This window comes from Furipterus horrens, unplaced genomic scaffold (assembly GCF_987537825.1).
Source record: "Furipterus horrens unplaced genomic scaffold, mFurHor1.1.pri manual_scaffold_4, whole genome shotgun sequence".
NCBI lineage: Eukaryota > Metazoa > Chordata > Mammalia > Chiroptera > Furipteridae > Furipterus > Furipterus horrens.
The window spans coordinates 5,670,087-5,691,524 of record NW_028327174.1 but is presented as its reverse complement, the minus strand read 5'-3'; the positions used below and the strand labels follow the sequence as shown (position 1 = coordinate 5,691,524).

Sequence of the window (21,438 nt, the reverse complement as noted above, 5' to 3'; positions counted from 1 at the left end):
GGCCCTGGGGTTGGGGACCCCCGCTCAAAATAATATTATAGCCCTGGCTGCTGTGGCTCAGTGGATTGAATGTCGGCCTGCGAGCCAAGTGTCACTGGTTTGATTCCCAGTCAGGGCACATGACTAGGTTGCACGCCAGGTCCCCAGTTGGGGGCGTGAGTGAGAGGCAACCACACAGTGATGTTTCTCTCCCTCTCTTTCTCCTTTCCCCTCTCTCTAAAAAAATAAAATAAAATAAAGAAACAAATAAATTATTAAATAAATAAATAAATCAATAATATTATAAACAGAATCAATGAGTTGATATGCTTAAGATTTGGGCATTTTCACATTGGCTGGGACACCTAATCTACAAAATCCTTGACAACCAAGCTTCCTAAGGATCACAAATAACAAAGCTCTTTCCCTTCCTCTAGAAAATGTTGTAATTTGAATCAGAAACTGCCCACTCAAAATTTTTACTTCTCTCAACAGTTAATTAGTACCTCCTGGGCAACACTAAAGCATGAAGGATACAGTGCACACACTTATAGAAAAAAGAAAACTACATTATCTGCCCTTTCTGCCACAGGCTACACAAGTGGAAAACAAATGAGTACTTCCTAAGTTTCACAAAGGAAAGAAAAGCCTATGAAAGGGCACCAAGCACGGCCTTTTCACTTCCTTTCTCTCCTTACTCCTCTTTACATAGCTCTTCCCATTCCAAAAAAAGATTTGGAATCAGCAAGAACAGTTAGAAAATAAAATTTCTTAAAGATAACACTTACAACAGCATTAAAATATATGAAACCTGCCCTGGCTGGTGTGGCTCAGTGGCTTGAGTGCCAGCCTGCAAACTAAAAGGTCGTCAATTCAATTCCCAGTCAGAGAGCACACGCCTGGGTTGTGGGTCAGGTCCCTAGCTGGGGGCCTGCAAGAAGCCAATCAATGTATCTCTAACACTGCGATGTTTCTCTCCCTCTTCTTGCCTCCCTTCCCCTCTCTCTAAATAAAAATAAGTAAAATCTATTAAAAATTAAAGAAAATAAAACATATGAAACCTCTAAAAATAAATCTAATAAAAGGTATGTAAGACCACCACAGAGAAAATGATAAAACCTCATTAGGGACCTTACAGAAAATCTAAATAAATGAAGAAATATACCACATTCACAGTATAATATTCTAAAAATGTTAACTCTCCACAAATTGGTTTATAGATTTAATGTAACCCCAATCAAAATCACCATGATTTTCAAATCCATATGGAAAGATACTCTTGGAAAAAGAAAAAGGTGGGAGGACTTACTTCTCCCGTAAACAGGGCTTATTACAGGCGTCATCACTAAGACTGAGGTGCTGGTGCAGGCACCGACCAGTAAGACCAACACAAACAGTAAGCTCAGAAGCACACCACACACAGGCAGGTACTTGGTATATGAAAGAGGCAGCTCCGCTGATCAGCGGGGAAAGAACAGTGTTTTCAATAAACAAGAGTCCGTTTGAAAAAAATTAAATTGGGGCTTACTTTACCCCCACACAAAAAATTAAGACACAAAACTCACTAAATATAAAAGACTCATAAATCAGTTACATTAAATTAAGAAATTCGTAATCAAAAGTTATCATAAAGAGAATGAGAAAGACAAATCACAGAGTGGGAGAAGATATCTATAACACATTTAAGAACAAAACAATAGTATTCCAAATATATAAAGAACTCCTATTAGTTGACAAGAAAAATAATTGACAATAGAAAAAAAAAGACAAAAAATTTCAACAGGCACTTCACAAAAGAAGAAATCCAAATGACCAATAAATGAGATATTTAACCTAATTAGAAATCAGTAACATGAAAATCAAGAATATCATAAGGTACCTTTATATAATTAGCAGAGTAGTAAATGTCAAAAATCTAACAATTGCAAGTGTCATCAAGGATATGAAGCAGTGGGGACTTTCATATACTGCTGGAGGGTATGTCAACCGATACAATTACTTTGGAAAACAATTTCGTATCACCTAATACTTTTACATTACTATATTGTATACACACACACACAGACACACATATACATGGAATTTCTATTCCTATGTATATATGGCTGTACCCATGTACCAGTAAACATGAAGAACAGTCACAACAACGTGTAATAACCTAAACCTGGCAACAACCCAAATGTTCACCGACAAAATGGATTTTTATAAAATCACAGAATAATTTTCCAGGGAGCATCCATTATACAGTAATGAAAATGGATGAACTAAAGATATATACATAAACGAATACCACATATGTTGAGCAAAAGAAGAACACAGATTCATTCACATGAACTCCAACTAAACTATATTGTTCGGTGATAAACACAGAGCTGGTAAAACAAACGGCTGTCGAGAACAGCAGCTACTCCTACAGGGAGAAGACATGGGGCTGTGATCAATGAGGAGCACATGGGAGGCTTCCCTGGGTTCACAATGGGCAATTGGTGGGCTGAGAAGTGGTTACATAGTTCTTTGCTTTGTAATTATTCTGTAAACTCCCATATGATTTATGTACTTTTATGTATCTGTTATTATTCCCCTCCCAAAAAATTAAAAGAAAACAAGATCTGAATGGTAAAATATATATATCACCACTCGAATTTCAAGGAAGGTAACTAGTATAAGAAGGCTTTTTCACCTTTGCACACCCAATTTCAAATATTCTATCCTATTGTTCTCTAAGTATATTCATGTGTTGGATCATGAACAACCTGTGATTCACAAATGAAGGTTCCTATAACTGTAGGGATAAGTAATTTTTTTGTGGGTGACATTGCTAGTTTTTCTTTACTTAGTCATTGGTGGGATGGAGAAAGATGCTTTTTCAGTAATGAGACCCCCTTCAAAATGCAAAAATGTAAGTCATCCAAATTTCTCATCAGCTTTAATATCCAATCAAGGATTTGTTAGCCAGAACACAAGAAGCGCAAGACAGCTATCAAGGGGACGCCCTAAAGGGGGGCCAAGCAGGGAAGTGGTTCAACTATGTTGCCTGGTATTCAACCTCTATCCATGACTCAAAAAATCATCCCCCTTAAACAGAGCAGTAGTCCCAAACTTAGTTTGTGTTACCTGAAGCGGAAGGGAAAAACACAGAGATCTGGTATTTACTAGGTCTGACCAAAAAGCTGACGGTCTGCTCATTACAGGCACAGGAGGGAAGAAGGCGAACCAGAAGCTGCGGCACGCCTGCTTTAACCTTTGCCTCCCTCCGTGTCGCATCTGCTATGTGGACTTTATTGGAACTGTCTGCTCAGCACCGACTTCCACAGCGCTCACACCGCTGAACAGCAGAGCTGCAGGAAGGTACAAATGACTGCCCTGAAATAAAATTTTAAAAGTCAGTGACAAAATAAAAGGCTACAAATATAACCCCCTAAACGACAGCTTTCACTTGGAAATCTTTACGAGCCCGTCGCCCGCTGATTTACCCAGCCTACGTCTGCTGCGCCTTCTGAGTGACGCACTTCATGCAGTCACCATTCACTGTGTCACAGCTCTGTTGTTCCCAGCCTTTAGGAGGCACACCTCTTAGGATATAAGGAAGTCCCAAACTTATACATGGATTATAGTCCAAAAGCTGATTTGTAATTTAATCATTTGGAACATGGAATGCATTTTCCCACAGAAGGCATGAAATATGAATTATGGCAAAATTCCCAGGCTTTCCCATAACGAGAAAGAAGCAAACGGTATTTCATCTCCCATTCTAGAGGCTCCTGAAAATAGCCTTATGTAGTCTCAGCCAGTTCTGAATCTTATTCATACTTAGAAGACTGGTATCAGATGATTGTGAAGAAGCACTAGATACATAAGGAAAAGAGAGAGCCGAGAGCACTCCACTCTTAAAGGAGAAAGTGGAGGGAAACCCATTTCCCCTGACAATGCAGTCATTCAACGGACGCCAGGACTCCTACAGCTGGAGCCAAAGGGGTGGGGGGAGATCATTGGTGAGGTGTCTCCAGCTTCTCAAAGTTCGTGCTAGACAGGATCCACAGATGGATCAACTGATCTTTTGGACCTAAGTGCTCAGCTTAGAAGAGGACAAAAGAGTAACATTAAAAAGTACACCTTTAACCTTCTCTATCAACTTTTCCAATTAGGCAAATGACAGTTGGGTTAACCAAAGGCACCCGCTCTCATCAGGACGCCAACTTCCTCTACTTAGGAAATGGAGCAATCAGGACCCTGACTGCCTACTGCCTTGCAAATACTCTCGCTAATTCACTGAATTTCTATATAAGATAAATGTCTAAATAAAACAGATATAAGAAGTAAATTTCTCACTCCACCCTTTCAACACACGGTACACCATCCATAAAAACGCAGTTCCTCTAACTCCAGAATTCATTCTGCTCTAAACTCCACTTCCCTATTTTATTTTTTGTTGAATTTTAGAGAGAAGGGAGAGAAGGAGAGGCGGAGAGGGAGAGGAGGAGAGGGAGAGGGAGAAGGAGGAAGGGAGAAGGAGGGAGGGAGAAGGCGGGAGGGAGGAGGGGAGAGAAAGAGAGAGAGAGAAATATTGAATTGTTGTGCCTTATTTATGCATTCGCTGGTTGATTCTTGTATGTGCCCTGACCAGGGACCCTTGATGTAACGGACGATGTTCTAACCAACTGAGCTACCGTCCCAGTTTTATAATCCTCTCAGGGATTTTCCATGTCTGCTCCTACCTTTACCTCCCTACAAATAACCATGCGAAGAAGACCTAGTGTAAAATATAATAAGGATTTTCCAGCCTTTTTCCCCTTTTGACGGGAAGAAGCACCATTAAAGCGAACAGACAGAAGACCCAATCACGGCCCAGAGCCCTGCAGCTTGACACTAACAATACTGCCCTGCCTAGACATTCACCCAACAGTTGATGAATGCTGTAAAAAAGAAAACATGCATGTTTCACCAAGATAACAGCTATTCTGCAACTTCCTAGTTCTTATAACTTGATAAACATTTTCTGTTTTCTCTATAGTAACAGAATCTGATTTTGACAGTTACTTCAGTGATTTTTGTTAAGCAGTTATTATTTCTGGTTACTAGTATGCATTCTACTATATAAAGTATTTTCTGTAGTCGCCAAACTTCTTATAGATCATTGCTTTATTAAACCCCTCCTTCTCCTCAGCATTGTTCTAATACTATTGTGCTGGCCAAAAGGTCAGCTACATTTTCCCCATACTATGGCTCTAGTAGTGCTTAATTGTGTTTAACTTCATTTGAAACAATTTTGTTAGATTGTATTGTGACAGCTGTCACATCAGTGTGCATTTTAAAATACTTATCAAAATTGGTGAATTTTTGTGTAGCCATTTTAATACTGAAGATGGAAGAAAATAAGTAAACTTTTGGCGTATTATGCTTTATTACTTCAAGAAAGGTAAAAAACACAACTGAAATGCAAAAAAGGATTTGTGCAGTGTATGAAGAAGGTGCTGTGACTGATAGAAGGTGTCAGAAGTGATTTGCGAAATTTCTTAGTACTATTGACATTTCGGCCAAATAGTTCTTTGCTGTGGGGCTGTCTTACGCACTGGAAGATGTTCAGCAGCACCCCTGGCCTCTACCCACAAGAAGCCAATAGTGGGAAGTAGCCAACATACTCAAAATATCCAAATCAATAAAGTTATTGGTAAAAATGAAAAATATATATTTTATTGTACAAAAAAACTAAATGGACTTTTTGGCCAATCCAATAGTATTTCACTACTGTTTCCTTTCTAATGTTGAACCTGATTTCATTTTCTTGAGTTTCTTTTCTCCTGCCAAAATGATAATTATGTTGTACACACACACCATTATGTTTGTCTGTCAGTTTCAAGTATCCATATTCCCTTTACGCATGATCACAATTAATATGGGGCTCCTGGCAATTAGGAAACAATTCCAGCAACTAAGGAGTTTGACTCAGACACAGCTTAAACTAAAGTAGACAAGATGATCTAGCCCCAAACTTTCAACCTTTGCTCTTTTGAGAGCTGCCTGGGGGCATGAAGGATACCAAATAAGTGGGGGTCTGGCTCCCCCATTCCAGTTTCATTCAACCAGAGCAGATGTTTTACACACTGGGTTTATGTATAAGACTTAAAGTTTAAGGAGTTCTTCAACTTAAAAAGAAACGTTAAAACTTCTGGTCTAAACGTTCTATTACTAATTAAGAGAATAAAGTAAGTACTCCACCAAACACTTCACTATACAGGGATAGACTCGGAAAGTCTCTTCCAAATAATCTAGACCCTGAATCATACAAGTTTATTTTTTGTTCTATGCAGTGTGAGTCAATAATCACTTTCTTACCTTAACTGCTTAAATCTAAAAAGTCAATGTTTCAGTGAGTTAGCAGTTTGTTTCATCAATCATTCATTTGCTCATGTATCCAATAAACATTTCTCAAACACTATATTCGAAAAACTTACTACTTAAAATGTGGCAACAACAATGGCATCACCCAGATGCTGGTTAGAATCTCAGGCCTCACCCAGCTCGACAGAATCGAAATCTGCATTTAACATGCACCCTAGTTTACTCATTAGCAGTCTGAAGTTTCTGGCTAGCCACTATGGATAACACAATAAGTAAGACAGACGTAATCCCTGCTTTCACAAAGCTTCTCATCTACTCAAATAAAATAACAAATAAGCAGAGAATTAGGCACAGGGTACTTGGAAGAACACTGAAGGAGCAAACCTCTGACCTAAGCTGGGAGTCTGATGAAGAAGTCCTGAAGAAAGCACCCCTCGGATTTCTGACTAAACAGAAATGTCAGCCAGAAGAGGATGGTCATTTCAGTAAGAAAAAACAGAACAGGAAGAAGAACTGAGACGTGAGCATGTGTCTCTTATGGGAAACCCCGAACCAGTTGGTGTGGGTAGGAACAGCTGAGAGGTGGACAGAAGCTGGCTGTGAAGCACCTGGTTTGCCGTGCTGGGGATATACGCTTTATACCGGAGGAAATGGGGAACCAAAGTGATTTCAGGCAGGAAAGCAGTAACCACATTTATGATTTAGGAAGATCATTCCAGTGGCCATAGGGACAAGATTAAAAATAAAAGGAGCCCTGACCAGTGTGGGTGAGGTGGCTAGGCGTCGTCAGGCAAAGCAAAAGATCACCAGTTAATTCCCATCAGGGCACGTGCCTGGGTTGCAGGCCCAGTCCCCGACTGGGGTGTGTGCAAGAAGCGGCCACAATTGATTTTCTCTTTCACACTCTGCTTTCTCCCTCCCTTCCCCTCTCTCTAAAAAATAAATGAAATATCTTTAAAGAAAAAAGAAAAAAAAAGAAACGGGAGATCGGTTAGAAGGACGTTGTCATAAAGCATTATTAAACATCTAACTAAGTGGTAGCTGTAAAGATGGCAAAAAAAGGATAAATTCAGTAGATATGAACATTGTGGAACCTGCAAAAATTGGTGACTGATGACTGTGAAGACAGACGAGGAGGTAGAAGGAAGATGGAATAAAAAATTATTCCCAAAAATCACATTATAATTTTCTGGAGGCCAACTGGAAATGCTGACTTAAAAAACTTAAAAACTTCATACCCAAACATGTTACCTATACAATCAAAAGGAGAAAATGTTCTTTATGGCCAGATGTTTTACCTACTTCTGGGAATCTATCCTAGAGTTATTTGCACCAAGATTTATATGCCAAGATGTTTACCACAACAGTATTTATAACATAAGAAAATAAAAACAGCCCTGGCCAGGTGGCTCAGTTGATTGGAGAAGTGTCCCATACACCAAAAGGTTACAAGTTTGATTCCCAGTCAGGGCATATACCTAGGTCGCGGGTTTGATCCCCAGTTGAGGCACAAAAGGGAGGCAACTGATCGATGTTTCTCTCTCACATCAATGTCTCTCTCTCCCTTCCTCTGTCTCTAAAATCAACACACACATCCTCAGGTGAGGAGTAAGTAAATAAATACAAACAACGTAAGGGTCTCACAATAGGAGGCAGACTAAATGTTATACACACCCAATTCAAATATCAAGCAGAAAAAAATGTTTTCTAAGACTGTTGAATGATATAGAAATAGCTCATAATATTTTATGAAAATAATTTATACAGAGTATATTTGTAGAAGGTAAACAAATAAATGAACAAACAAAAACTGATAGAATATATATATGACCTGCTACCATTGACCCTCAATGAACTGTGTAATTATGAGGAAATTTTCGTTTTGTTTTTTTCCTATATTTTATTTGAGTATAAAATAAATAAAACTTTAAAAGTTTTCATTTATGAAGAAAACAAAAACAAAACAACCCTGTTTGAACATTGAGTGGAAGGTGATACCAGTTCCTACAACGGAGAATTCGGCAGGAACTACAGGTAAGGTGATGAGTGTAACTCTGAGCATGCGGAATCTGTCCGTGGCATGACCAGTGGAAGTGTTCAACAGGCAGCCAGACACGAGTCTAAAACTCAGGGGGAGGCTTGGCCTGGACATACCAGATGGGCAAAAGTAGGTTTGCAGCTGTGAGTACATGAAAAGAGTTTATTCTTGCATTATTTATTTATTAATTATTGCATGTCTGTATGTGTTATGGTTAACCTACTTTTGCCCACCCCTGTATAAGATGGGAATCAACAGCACATGACGGCAGTTAAAGCCAAAGTTGTAGGGGAATCATTCAAGGTAAAGACACAGAGTGAAAAGTACAGAAGCCCTAGGGTTGAACACTAGGAAGTAACAACACCTAAGAGACTGGCAGAGAAAGATAGCAAAAAGTCTTACCAGGAAAGAGAGTCGCTCGAAAGGCAGAGCTTAAAAAGCCAGTACAGAGTAATGTCACAGAAGTCAATGGAGGAAAAGTTTCAGGTCAGAGGGAGTAGCCCACCATATCAAATGCTGCAGAGAGGTCAACAGAATAAACAGTGCCTACTGACCTACAATGCAAAGAACACTAATGGCTTTGGCAATGGCAGTTTCTGAAGAGAGGTAGGGACAGAGCCAGAATGCAGTGAAGTCTCTAGAATGTGGGAAAGTAGAGATAATGACTGTAAACTATTGTTTCAGGAGCTGGACTCCAAAAGGAAGGTTAGAGAGTTGTTTTTCAAAATGGGAGAAAATCGGTTGATTTCTATGCCAAAGAGCTGAGAGAGAAAAGCTGAAGATACACCAACACCCCTGTCCCAACACCAACAGCTGCCTTCTACTCCACCGAGACCATCGCAGCTGGCAGGACTTCCGCCCCAAGATATTAGAGGTTTGTTGTTTGCTGTCCATCGTCACCTTCACTGCCATTTCTCCCAGCCCTGAGGGATGCTGGTGTTTCCACGCCTCCTCAGGATAAAGCCTGTACCTCTAGGTCCCATGCTCTCCCAGCTCCACAGGAGCCTTACTCTGTCAGTTATCCTTTCTCTCTTTCTGTCTTCAGCTTTTCCCTCTGGACTAAATCTTTCTCCTTAACATATATAAATACTCTGGAGTCCCTGCCATCTGTGGGGGAGGGAAAGCAGAAATTAGGAATGGGAAAAGAACACAAAAAAACTGCTGGAGTGTTCACTATTTCCCAAAATAAAAACTACTTGGCTTTCCATTACTTCTCCCACTATGAATATAAAAATAAGGGTTCTTGCCTCTAGTGAGACATACAAGTAAACCGTAATTATTCATTCAACAAATATTTATTTGATGCCTCCTATGAGCCAGAAGTTAGATATATACCTGTGAGCAAAATAAAGTTTCTGGTCTCATGAAATGCACTATCAGTAGGGGTTGGAAGGAGATGCAGACAATAAACACACACATACACACGTCACAATAGGTGCTTGGAAGACAAAGCAGGACACAGCAATGGGAGGTGCTATTTCATAAAACAGACAGGGAAGGCCTCCGTGAGTAAATGACGTTTGTGCAGGAATTTCAGTAAAGGCACAGCAAGTATCAAGGCCCTGGGACAGGAGCATACTTGATGTGTTCAAGAAACAGCAAGAAAGTGAAGCAATACAATAATTGCACGTGTACTCACCATTCTTCCGCTCGCTAAGTGGAGGCAAGTTGGGATTCCTGCCAGGATGCAGGCCGAGGGTCAGCTCGGGCTGCAAGGAGAGCTCCTGCAGTTCATTGGCAACAGCTTCGCTCTGGGGGCTGGGAGCAGCAGACAGGGACACCAACACTGGTTCATCGTCATTTTCGCCAGCCCCTCCTCCGTCCAGTCCATTCACAGCAATGACGGAAGGGGGCAGGCACACGACACTGGAGAAATCCACTTTGGCTTTCGTGATGGCAACCTGGAAATGAAAAAAGAAACAAAAAGTTTAGGTGTCACTGTGAAGAAACTATTCCACCAAGTATAAGATGAATACTAATATTGTAAATAATATTGTTAGCAAGCAACCATTATTCTTCAAAGCTTTTTGTAAAGTAAGGTAGTCTCATTATTAAATTAATACTGATTATGTTTATGCAGTGCATAAGATTATAAGTCTCATACTGTCCTCAACTATATCACCCAGGAAGACAACGTATAATTGAAATAAAAGCAGCGCACACGCGTACAATGAAATAAAATGAAATAGTGGTCAAGGAGAAATAGCTATGAGATCAGTGTTACCTTCCAACTACTAAGACGAGTATCTTGAGAAGCAACACTTAATGAATATCCACAGGAATGATAGTATCATATTGTAACAACACAATTTGGGGGGAGAAAATTCCTTTAAAAAAACAATTCCCAAGACATTAAAGTCCATAAAAAACTATAGAGATGTCTGTATGATGAGCGGCATTGCCTACATAAATATTTAATCATAGTATCCAGGAATAGGATATTAAAAACAAAACACCTGGCAACAAGGGAAAGAACAAGATCTTTAAAAATGACAGAGTACATATAATATTAAAGTCTTTACAACAACATGGGAATTAATGGTTAAGTGAATTAAGAATATATTTAGAGACTTCCGGCCGAGATGGAGGCATAGGGTAGACATGCTGCATCTCCCTCCACAGCTACGAAGGAATACAACTACCCCAAAACTAGAGACAACCAGAAGTTCCAGGAAATCAAGCTGCATGGAAGTTCAACAAAGATATAAAGAAGAAATAGTTATCCAGACAGGTGTGATAGCTCTCCCTAAGACACAGAGGCAAACACAGGAGCCTGTCAAGTTGAGGAGACAGAGAAGTATGGCACAAAAGAGGGAGCAGATCAGGTACAGAGAAGTATGGCACAAAAGAGGGAGCAGATCAGGTTCCAATGAGAGAACTGAGCAATGAGATAGCCAACCTAACAGCTGAGGAGACAGACAACCTAACAGACGTAGAGTTCAAAACACTGGTGATAAAGATGCTCACAGGCTTGAAAGATATACCTGAGTACAGCAAGCACATAAGAGAAGAAGTGAAGGCTATGCTAAATGAAACAAAGGAAAATCCACACAAAATCAATGGTGAAAGAAGGAAACTGGGGTTCAAATCAATGATTTGGAGCTTAAGGAAGAAAAAAACAGTCCGCTAGTACAGAATAAGATAACAAGGATTGAAAAAAATGAGGAGAGGATTAGGAACCTCTGGGACAACTTTAAATGTGCCAACATCCAAACTATATGGAGTGCCAGCAGGAAAAGAGGAAGAGCAAGAAATGGAAAAGTTATGTGAAAAAAGAATGAAGAAAAACTTCCCAAATTTGGTGAAGGAAATAGACATACAAGTCCAGGAAGCACACAGAGTCCCAAACAAGTTGGACCCAATGAGGACCACACCAAGACACATCATCATTAAAATGCCAAAGGTTCAAGATAAAGAGAGAATCTTAAAAACAGCAAGAGAAAAGCAGAAAGCTATAAAAGGGTGCCTATAAGACTACCAGCTGATTTCTCAAAAGAAACTGCATGCAGGAAGGGACTGGCAAGAAGTGTTCTAAGTAATGAAAAGCAAGGACCTACAACCAAGATTCTCTATATAGCAAAGCTATCATTTAGAATGAAAGGGCAGATGAAGTGCTTCCCAGACAAGGTACAGCTAAAGGAGTTCATCATCACCAAGCTGTTATTATATGAAATGTTAAAGGGACTTATTCAAGAAAAAGAAGATCAAAACTATGAACATTAAAATGACAACAAACTCACCACTATCAACAGGTGAATCTAAAAAAATAAAAACAAAATCCAACTAAGCAAACCAGAACAGGAATAGAATCATAGGTATGGGGGTCATTTGGAGGGTTATCAGCTGGGAGGGGGAAGGGGAGAAATGGTGAAATGGTGCAGGGATTAAGAAGCATAATTGGTTGGTACAAAATAGACAGGGTAATAGGAAAAGGTGAAGCCAAAGAACTTATATGCACGACCCATGGACATGAACTAAGGAGGATGGGATTGCTGGAGGGAAGGGGGTACTGGGCAGAGGGGAGCAAAGGAAAAAAAAATTGGGACTATTGTAACAACATAATCAGTAAAATATACTTTTAAAAAAATGATCTGGCAATAGTGTTTGCTGGGTATACGGTTTCAGTTTTGCAAGTTGAAAAAGTTCTGGTAATCTGTTGTAGAACAATGTGAATATACTTAACATTACATAGCTGTATACTTAAAAATGATTGAGATGGTAAATTTAATGTTGAATTTTTTTTACCATCATAATTTTTAAATGGCCTGGTAAGATCTCTTCTTAAAAAAATAATTTACTGCCCTGGTCAGTGTGGCTCAGAAGTTTGGAGCATCATCCTGTACACCAAAAGGTTAGGGTTCGATTCCCAGTCAAGGCAAACACACATAGGTTGCCGGTTCAATGTCCAGGTGGGGCGTGTATGGGAGGTGGCCAGGCGATGTTCCTCTCTCTTGCGCACGTTCTCTCTCTCAAATCAATAAACATGTCTTACAGTTTTTTAAATAATTTACTAAGCTAACACATATTATTAATTGAGCTTGAAAGAATAAATTATATATTCTTCAAAATATTCTTTAATTTACTTTTCACTAATTCAGAACATACCTTCCTCCTCCTTTGAATGTATTACTGTTGTTGAGATTCAGAGATTTGACATTCACATGTGTTCTACACCCAAAGAGACGATGAAGATCCATCATATGATACCATGATTTTTCTAATGAAGCATGAAGTTAAACTGCAGGAGTCTGTAATCCCGGTATACACTTAATGCATATAACCAGTACTTCTAGAAAATGATTTTTTAAAAGAAACTGTGGAAAATGGCTCCAAAAAAAAATGTCATCACAAGCCTAGAGCTAGGCATGAAGAGACAATGAAGACGTTTAAAAGTAATGTTTCTTAGAACACATACATTTTTAATAGATTAAAGGAAGGAGTATCGAATTCTATAGTGACTTGAATCATGATTGTCTGCCAATGCCTGAAATGAAAGAAAAAGCAATTTGAAAAACTGTTTTAGTGAATGTTCCATTCAGAATTTATTTTAATAGGGTAGTAACAAACTGAGTTCCATATTTATAGGCTCATTAAGGGCTTGAAAAGGTTACTTAAAAATTATATATATATATTTTACCACATGTTTTTACTGAGGAAATTATATGCTATGGCAGTATTTGTTAATTTAGAGATTTCAAAAAATTCAGGCCCTGGCTGCTGTGGCTCAGTGGATTGAGCGTCGGCCTGCGAGCCAAGTGTCGCTGGTTCGATTCCCAGTCAGGGCACATGACTAGGTTGCACGTCAGGTCCCCAGTAGGGGGCACGAGTGAGAGGCAACCACACAGTGATGTTTCTCTCCCTCTCTTTCTCCCTCCCTTCTCTCTATAAATAAATAAATAAATAAATAAAGTTGTTTAAAAAAATTCAGGATATATCCTTTAAAAATGCTAATATTAAACTGTTTAACAATAAAATTCTTACATAAAAATTAGGGGCAGGGGAGATGAAAGAAGGGAGGCAAATGTTGATAACTGTTGAAGATAAGTACTGGGTATAAAAGATTCATTATACTATTATTCTCTCTACATTTGTGTATGTTTGATAATATTCTGTAATTTTTAAAAAATAAGATACTTCCATAGAACAAAGTGCAGACTTGGTGAGACAAAAAGGAAGGTTTCCTGTATCTTGACCTTAGAAAATGAGCCAAGCCAAAGTCAAGTACAAGCAGTGACAAAAGAAGAGAGAATATTTAGCATACAATATATACACTAGGAAGATTTATTTCTCTAGCAAACACACTATTTCCTACTCATTTTTAAATGGCCCACAGCAGAAAGTACCAGTACTGTAAACTGACAAGCTAGAGACAAGATCCAAAAATGTGAGGTACAGCCATCACGTATTGTCCCTTCTACCAATTCCTGAATACTCCTAAAATTGTAATTACTGTAAAACCTGCATGAACAAGAAAACCTAAGAGTAATATTTATCTCAGAACCTATGTATCATATTCTTTAGAAAAATTAAAAGCTGTATCTCAACAAAATACTTCCTGAAATACCTCAAAGGAAAAGTAATTAAAACCACCAAAAGAAAAATGTGCCTAATGTTTTAGTGTTATAGATGTCTAATTCTACTGAGTCAAGATCAAACTTCTCTTTTTCATCATAGGATCACCAACTCCGATTCCTTGGCCGCTGATTCACATATGATCAGTAGCAGCCGGAACAAAAACAACAAGGGGACAGGGCCGTCTCCCACAGCCCATCTGCTTCCCTCTCTCGCCGGCCTGATTCCGCCCAGGCTGTTCTCCACCCAACCCCCTTTTGGGGCTGCAAGACCTCTGCTGGTGCTGAGCACATATGTAACCAGAAGCAACAGCACAAAATGTGTTAGAGCTCAGGCCGACAGCTGGTAAGTCTAAAAACATATATACTAGCAAGTTCTTTATTATGACCTGTGCAAGTGTCATGCAACCAAACTATATGATTCTTGTGAAAAAGATTTCTCTATAATCATTGCTAATCAATTAATGAATGTTTTTTAGTTGGACAAATTTTTATTTTATTTTTCTCATTTTATCTTCAACACAGTAAATGAACCAAAATACTAAAACTCTTCCTGTCTGAGCAAATATATATAAGAACCAGTATTTTCTGAGCACTTACTATGTATGTGCTAGGTATTGCCCTAGGTTCTATGGGAGGTGAGGAAAATATCAAGTCTTGGCTAACCAGCTGCCCTTATCTCTGTCACTTCCACCCCCATCACCTTCAGATACCTTAAAAACTACTCAGACTTTAAGAAATGGCAAAGAAAAGGCCTCCTTCTTCTCTGAGAAATCATCCAAAACCAAGGAATATTAGTAAAAGAAAAATACACAATTGACCTCAAAACAATGGAAAGTACTTAAGAGTGGTAAAGAAGATGAAAGCTGGCTACAAATTCGCGACATTCCCCCTTCAATGGGTGAGGTCTAGTTAGTTCCCCTCCCTCGAGTCCGAGCTGGCCTGTGACCCGGGGAGCACAGTGGAAGTGACGCTGTGCCGCTTCCAGGTCCAGACTTTGAAAGGACTGGTAGCTTTTTCTTTGCTTCTACCATTGCTTACTTTTACTGCTATTTGAATGAGTAATACTCCACTAAATGGAAAGTTCACTGAGGAAAGGAATTTTGTTCTATTATATTTTTGACTCAAGTACACAGAACAGGGACTCAATAAATATTTGTTAAATTGACTATATAACCCTCACAGCATATATACAATCAAAGTCAGCAATGATTCAGGAAAAAAGAGGGAAGATGGTTCTATCATAGGTAGGTATTTATATTTAAACAGAAATACCCAGGAGATCAGAAAGGCTTCCCAAAAGAGGTAACATTAATATTTGAGGACAGTCATAAAAAAATGGCTAAGACTGACAGGAATCACTTATTTTTGATTCATTCTTTCAATAAATATCTATTAAGTAGTTACTACATTCCAGATACTGTTCTGGGTGCTAGGGATAATACAGTAAATAAAAACAAAGTCCCTGCCCTTGGGGAGCTGATATTCTTCCAGGAGACAGAACGTCATGAACAAAGCCATGGGTGTGAGAAAGTGGGAACAATGTCCTAAAAGGGCAATCCAGTTTGGCAGATGACATGGTGGTTCAAGTACAAGACATGAGATGTGACTAGAACAGCAACCTGAGTTCAGCTCTAAAAAGCAGGGAGTGACATGATTAAACCACGTTTTAGAAAATTAATCTGGCAGCAGAGTAAATACACTACTGGATTGGAAAAAACAAATGTGAGGTTGGGGATCAAGTTATAAAGCTACTTCCTGATTTGTGTAGGAAACGCAGAGGGAAGGGAACTGTCACACAACACGGAATCACACCTGGCACAGGGCAGACACTCAAATTTATGGTGAGTAAATGTTGACTGAATAACACAGAATTGATATGTGACAGGGTGGGTTTGTGTTGGGTTTGGGGGTAGAGGAAAGGGAGATGCCGAAGATCACACCGACAGGAACCGTTGGAGTGATGATTCTGCTGAGAGAGACAAGGAAGAAAGGAAAACTTTATCTGAGGGAATGATGAACTTGCTTCTGGATGCTGGGTCCAGGAACCAAGGCCGAACACATTTACCTGACGTCATTTGAGTTTCCGTTAGGTACACGAGGAGGAAAACATGGAAATAAAGAGACGATAGAAACAAAAAAGAAAACAAAAATAGGAAGACAGTAACAGAAAGAAGTAGGGGGAGTAGGAGAAAGAGACAGAGGTATTGACATAAGGGAATGATAAATTGCTATCAAACCTGACTGTTGGTAACGGAGGAATTCCCAGTCTCAGATTGCCTACTTTGGGTCTCAGACCATCCCTGACTCCTAAAATTATCATATACAGCTGAGTATCTAATTTCATATCAGTACTTTCTACTCACACTATTTTAGAAACTCAATAAAGCTGTAACTTTATAATGCTAAGAAGCAACCAGCTGTCCCCAAACTTAAAGACACAAATAAGCTCACGGGCTTATATGAAAGGGCATGAACTTAACAGCTGGAAGCAGCAGAAATAAATAAAAACAGAAGAAAAGTAAGATATGTATTTTATCCCCAGGCTCAGCTCCTTCTGTGCTCGTTACCTCTACACCTTCTCGACAAGCACCGGCCAGATACCCGTAACTCAGAATAGCAATTTTCAACATTTTTCATCTCGTGGCACACACAAACTAATGACTAAAATTCTGCAGTACACCAAAAAACCAAAGGCACTACGGGGTTAAATAACTTGAAAGTGGATAATCAGGCTTCAGAATCCATGTCCCTAGCCACTCTACCAGAATTTGAGAAGCAGCCAGCCATGCAGAAGAAACAGCACCTACGAGCTGAAGGACCATGGGCACCTTCAAGGAGCTAAAGGACCAGCACAGGCAGAGGGCAGAGCAGGACAGGAGGAGTACGTTCTATGAAAAGCTGGATGCCTCTGGGAGGTTTTCAGCAACGGAGTGATACAATCTGACATATGTTTTTAAAAGATCACTTTGGCAGCTGCGGAGAGAACAGACTGCTGGGGAGGAACTTGTGCACCTTAGTCTTCAGCCTGACTTCAGTTTGGTATAACTTACCATTCCGTCTCTGCCCTGGCTGGTTTAGCTCAGTGGATTGAGCGTCAGCCTGCGAGCTAAGTGTCGCTGGTTCGATCTTCCAGTCAGGGTACATCAGAGAAGGAAAACTCTGACTCCAAAAAACCTCCGCTGCCTTGCGGCATACCTCTTCAGGGGAAAGGCTAAGGGAGTAAACCCCGACAGAAAATCCGGAGCCGGAGTCCCTAAGGCGGTTTGACGTTGTAGTCAACACCGGCAACTCCTGCGGCGCACCTGAACCCAAGCTGTATTGACTCCGTCTTTCCCTTGGATCCTTCAGCTGCGAAGAGAGGGGGGGTCTGCTGCATGGGCAACAGCAGACCCTCCATATTACCCTGCCCAGGCTCTGTAGCTTCAGCGTCATCGCAAGATGTCGATTCAACACGGGAGGAGACAGATACTACCATGTCACTCCCGAGTCGGACTGCACAGCCATTCTCAGCGGTGCAGATAGACTCTTAAGAAGCTACACCATCGTCTCTCGAGACGGACGGCTGCCGACGACCATTCCGTCTGGCCGCTAGTAACAACTGCAATAATGTTGTTTTGGGAGGAGTTTATGATATGTGACCCATACCTCAATCCTATCACTGAGTTTCATAATATGACCTTGAGCAAGTCACTATGAATAAAAATTTATTGTAATTATCTTAAAGGGTCTTATGAGAAGTTACTCTAAAAAGTAGAGTTTAACTACAAGGTAGTATTTTGTTGCAAATATTTAACAGAAATTTGACAATTTGCCTTAACCTCTTCCCCCCAAACCCCCTCTCCCCAAGAAAAGGCTGTTTGAAATGTAAAACATTATTTTGGCAAAATGACTTTGCTACATTCCTTGAACTATATATTCATACCCAAAACCACTACAGTTATGCTTTCTTTAGATTCTTAATCCCTCTTCTACGGTGTTCAAATGCATTCCAATTTTTTAATATGGAATTCTGTCTTTTAGAGATTTCTTCTCTAAAAGAAAGGATGATGGCTATTTAGATGTCCATATGAAACCTGGTCAGAGAGCTCAGTTGGTTAGTGTGTCATCCTGATTCACCAAATATCACAGGTTCAATCCCTGGTCAGGGCACATACAGGCATCAACCAAGGAATCCACAAATAAGCAGAACAACAAACTGATGTTTTTCTCTCTCAAATCAATAAATTTAAAAAGTCAGAAGTCCACATGCTATGTATAAGAAACTTAAATAAATTTAAATGTGATCGAAACATATCTTGTGTATTCACCTATAAAATTATGTAATCTGTCATGAGACAATTTTCCAATTCTTCTGTCACGTCCACTCTTTCTTATACCAAAACCACACAGTTCAATAAACCAGGACAACGGGAAACGTTGACAAGCTACAGTACAGAGGTCTGCCACAGGCATCCTGTTCAGGTATGAATAATATGAAAATTTTAGAACACACTAACTTTGGAATGAAAGACTTGCTGAGACGACCCTCACCCAGGATGCAGTTAGGGGAGAGGAAAGGCATTTACAGTGTTGGGCTTTGTTCCTACACTACAGTGACATGTTTCCAGTGGCAGAGCTTCGTACCCTTAGGTATCCCAATGAGCTCTCTTCCCATGTCTTAAAATTCTGCTCCCTTTTTAGAAAAGGATCCGTGGATATTTTCCTAAATTCTTTTTTCTTTAATCCTCAACCGAGGACATTTTTTCATTGCTTTTAGTGAGAGAGGAAGAAAGAGAAACATCAATGTGAGAAACAGCGATTGGTTGCACCTCATATTGGGGGGACAGGCAACTGGTGACCAAACCCACAACCTACGTATGTGCCCTGAATGGGAATCGAACCCACAACCTTTCAGTTATGGAATGATGCTCCAACCAACTGAGCCACACCAGCCAAACCTTCCTACATTCTTGATTAAATATTTTAAAATGCTAGGAATGAAATATCTTGCCATAAGAAAAGAAAGAAAAATCCAGAAACTGTCGCAATTTTTGCAGAACATCCCAATACAGCAACCCACACTCAGAGAAAATAACTTTCAAGACTAGTGTGCCTGTGGTCCTAGCAGAAGGGGCCAGGCACCTACTGATGCTACAATGAGGTACCTTTAAGGCAATGTATGACAGCACTGTAGCTTTAGAGAGGAAACAACAGGTCCATCACCGGCATACTCGTCAATTATTCTTCTAATTACACTTTAATTTAAAAAGCTAACTTAGTAATTAAACCAATCTACTCTAGCAAGATCAGTTACCACACAAAAGCACTGGCGCTTCACATTACCTTCACAGTATACAGTAGAGCCTGTGGTTTAAAATGCATTTTCAGTTTTTTATTGTCATTAAAGATTTCAATCAACATAGAACCTCTGGAAACATAGTGAATCTCAGCAACTTAAATAAAAACAGCTTTTAAGCCCTGGCCGGTGTGGCTCAGTTGGATGGACTGTCAATTCCTGGTCAGGGCACATGCCCAGGCTGCGAATTCATTCCCCAGTCAAGGCGCACAAGAGAGGCAACTGATCAATGTTTCTCTCCCTCTCTCTATCCCTCCCTTCCCCTCTCTCAAAAATCAACAAGCCTGTCCTCAAATGAGGACTTAAAAAAAAAACACAAAGCTTCTAGGTCATGGCTCATTATTCTTCCCTTCTGATAGCCTCTTGTTTCAAACAGTATTACTCTCAGCCTATTATTACTTCTAAAAGAGGTGCTGAGAATTTCTGATGAAGTAAAATGTAAAAGACATTAGTAAATACAAATACAATTTTAACTTTATTACAATTATATTAAAAGCTTTAAAATAAAAAGGGAAGAGAGTTAAGGCAAAGAAATCCATTTCCCAAACAAGGCAAATACTACAAGTGTGCTCCAAAGCACCGCACGAGTTTGCACATTACAGCTACCTCTACGACCAATTATTGTAGAATTTATAAAATACTGAGACACACAGCAGCCGCACTCAGCAGCCAGTGTGATGCATTTTGAAGGCATCTGTGTAGGCAACAGCACGATATGGATAGCAAAAAAAGGAAAAGGAAAGCACACACAAGCATGAAAATCTTCAAATACCTTGGTGGGATATCTTAAAGAAAAAGGTTCTAAATTAACCAAGGAGAAAGGAAGCACACTTGTGATCTGTATCTAAAAAAAGAAGAAAGCATCTAAATGTAGTAACTCAAAAGTCTTAGCATGAAAAAGATGATGGAAAAGTGAATTATGAGTTTTTTAATTTCTTTATTGATATTTTTGCAGGGGGAGAGAGAAAGAGAAAGAAAGCAAGCAAGGTTGATTGATTTGTTACTCCACTTATTTATGAATTCATCGGTTGCTTCTTGTATGTATGCTGCTGGGGGATCATATCTGGACAACATTCTAACCAACTGAGCCAACCAGCCAGGGTAAATGATGAACTTTTTTAAATATCAGAAACTGCCAATAGGCAGGAAGTAAAGACCCTCATCTGGATCACTGTGGCAGGCATGGAGGCTGCTGCCCAATACCCACCTTCCGTCCCTCCTCAGTAACGACGCCTGAGCTTTACTCAGTGCGCGCCAGAACAGAGACCGCACTTCCCAGCCTCGCCGGCAGTAAGGTGTGAGCAAGTACCTGAGCGCAAGCCAATGGGAGATGAGTAATAATATTAACTGTGGTTTCCAAAAAATACCCTTAAAGAAATAGGGTACATCGTTCTCGGAACCCTCCTTCTTCCTGATGGCTGGAGGGCAAGCAGCCCATCTTAAGACTACGAGGAAGAAGCCACATATTGAGAATGACAGGGAACAAAAATAGAAAGAAAACATTCCCCTGGCACTATGGAGCACCACATCAGTGCTGGGTGACCCATCTCTGGACTTCCTTTACGTAAAAGAAAAACAGCCTTGACCAGCATGGCTCAGATAGTTGAGCACTGTCCCAAAAAGCAAAGGGTCGCTGGTTCGATTCCCAGTCAGGGCACTTGACTAGGTTGCGC

At 39.9% G+C, this 21,438-nt stretch overlaps 1 protein-coding gene across 1 annotated transcript in view; it reads right to left on the bottom strand.

Moving 5' to 3' along the window:
- Positions 1-21,438, bottom strand: part of MRTFA (myocardin related transcription factor A) — a 177,418-nt gene that overhangs the window by 103,955 nt on the left and 52,025 nt on the right. Inside the window, exon 3 of the mRNA XM_090275082.1 lies at positions 9,996-10,257. Within this exon, the coding sequence (XP_090131208.1) occupies positions 9,996-10,257 (262 nt within the window). The remainder of the gene's footprint in view (positions 1-9,995; positions 10,258-21,438) is intronic.